General features: G+C 38.5%; 1 protein-coding gene across 1 annotated transcript; it reads left to right on the top strand.

Annotated features, from left to right (window-relative positions):
- The first annotated feature begins 241 nt into the window (after positions 1-241).
- LOC149544163 (TMV resistance protein N-like) lies at positions 242-1,195 on the top strand. The gene is made up of 3 exons (XM_089795919.1): positions 242-435; positions 580-649; positions 845-1,195. The coding sequence occupies exons 1-3, from the start codon at positions 242-244 to the stop codon at positions 1,193-1,195; spliced, it is 615 nt and encodes a 204-aa protein (XP_089652045.1).
- The last annotated feature ends 204 nt before the right edge of the window (positions 1,196-1,399 follow it).

The following is a 1,399-nucleotide window of genomic DNA, read 5'->3' on the forward strand; positions in this document are numbered from 1 at the left end:
TCCAAATGAAAACTCATATCATGCATTGATCTATGAGAAAAATAAGTGCAAGCTAATCATTACATGCCCATTTATTTAATTTTGATTTTTGACCTCGTCAACAAGAATGGACCTATATGACATGGATTCAGATCCAAAACCCTAAGTGTAGAAAAGAGATCCTTGTTAAAAAATAGAGAGCTTTCCAATATTTTCAGAGGGCTATGCACGATCCAACCGGTGCTTAGAAGAGCTGTCATCCATGCACAACAGGGGAAGAGGCACTAAAATTGTTCCCATTTTCTGCCGTGTTAACCCTGATGATGTACGCTATGTAAAAGGAGGCTATGCATTTGACCCAAACAAGCTTGAACGCGACTCAGACAAAGTGAAGGAGTGGAAGAAAGCGCTTTACAGTGTTTCACATTATATAGGTCAGGTCGTTGAGAGCAAGGAGTAAGTACCACCAGACGTACTCAACGTTTACTAATCGATGCATTCTTTTATCTTTTTCTCGCCTAATCTTGAGATTCATAGACTTGTTTCATCCATATAGATTGTGAAGTTTATTCTCTTGTCTTCGTTGTTGAATGTGTCCAGGGACGAAGACATGCTGCTGAAGACAATTACAGAGTGGGTAGCGAAAGAGGGAAAAAAGTGTCAAGAATTTGTAGGACCAGCTAAGACTAGTGCAAGCATCCAACAACAGGGTGGAGAATTTGCAGCAACTACATCTACTTCAGGTGGATCGATAATGCTTATGAGAAAGGTTAAGTATGATGTATTTATTAACCATCGCGGTCCTGATGTCAAACGTACACTCGCCACAGCTATCTATAAAATGCTCACAGAAATGGGACTGAAGGTTTTTCTGGATTCAGAAGAGCTTACGTTGGGGGGTCACTTTCTTAGTGTACTAGAACAAGTAATAAGGAGTACTTGGCTTAACATAGCTATATTTTCAGAGGACTATGCAACGTCCAAGTGGTGTTTGCGAGAGCTGTCTTTGATTAACGGAAAAGAAGGCAGCAAGATTGTTCCCATTTATTACCATGTCTGGCCAGATGATATAAGAAATGGAAAGAAAAGCTATGGTGAAGCATTTGGCCCCCACCAAGACAAGGGTAGACATAACCCAGGGGAGCTGGAGGAGTGGAAGGAAGCACTTCGCCATGCTTCTTACTATGTGGATCATATCGTCAATAGCAAGGAGTAAGTACCGATTACTCCAATCCAAGCAGTTAACACAAGTTCTTGTCGATACATTCGTTGCATGTTTCTATTGTTTCGATACAATATAGAAACATTACATTACATATTCTATTGTAAACATAAATAACATAATAATTAGTGATTAGTAAGTTTCTATAGTATATAAAAATATAATATTCATATTTATCACTTTGAAATATATATACAA

This window comes from Cupressus sempervirens, chromosome 8, assembly GCF_028749045.1.
Source record: "Cupressus sempervirens isolate cs-2001-9-10 chromosome 8, ASM2874904v1, whole genome shotgun sequence".
Classification (NCBI taxonomy): Eukaryota; Viridiplantae; Streptophyta; class Pinopsida; order Cupressales; family Cupressaceae; genus Cupressus; species Cupressus sempervirens.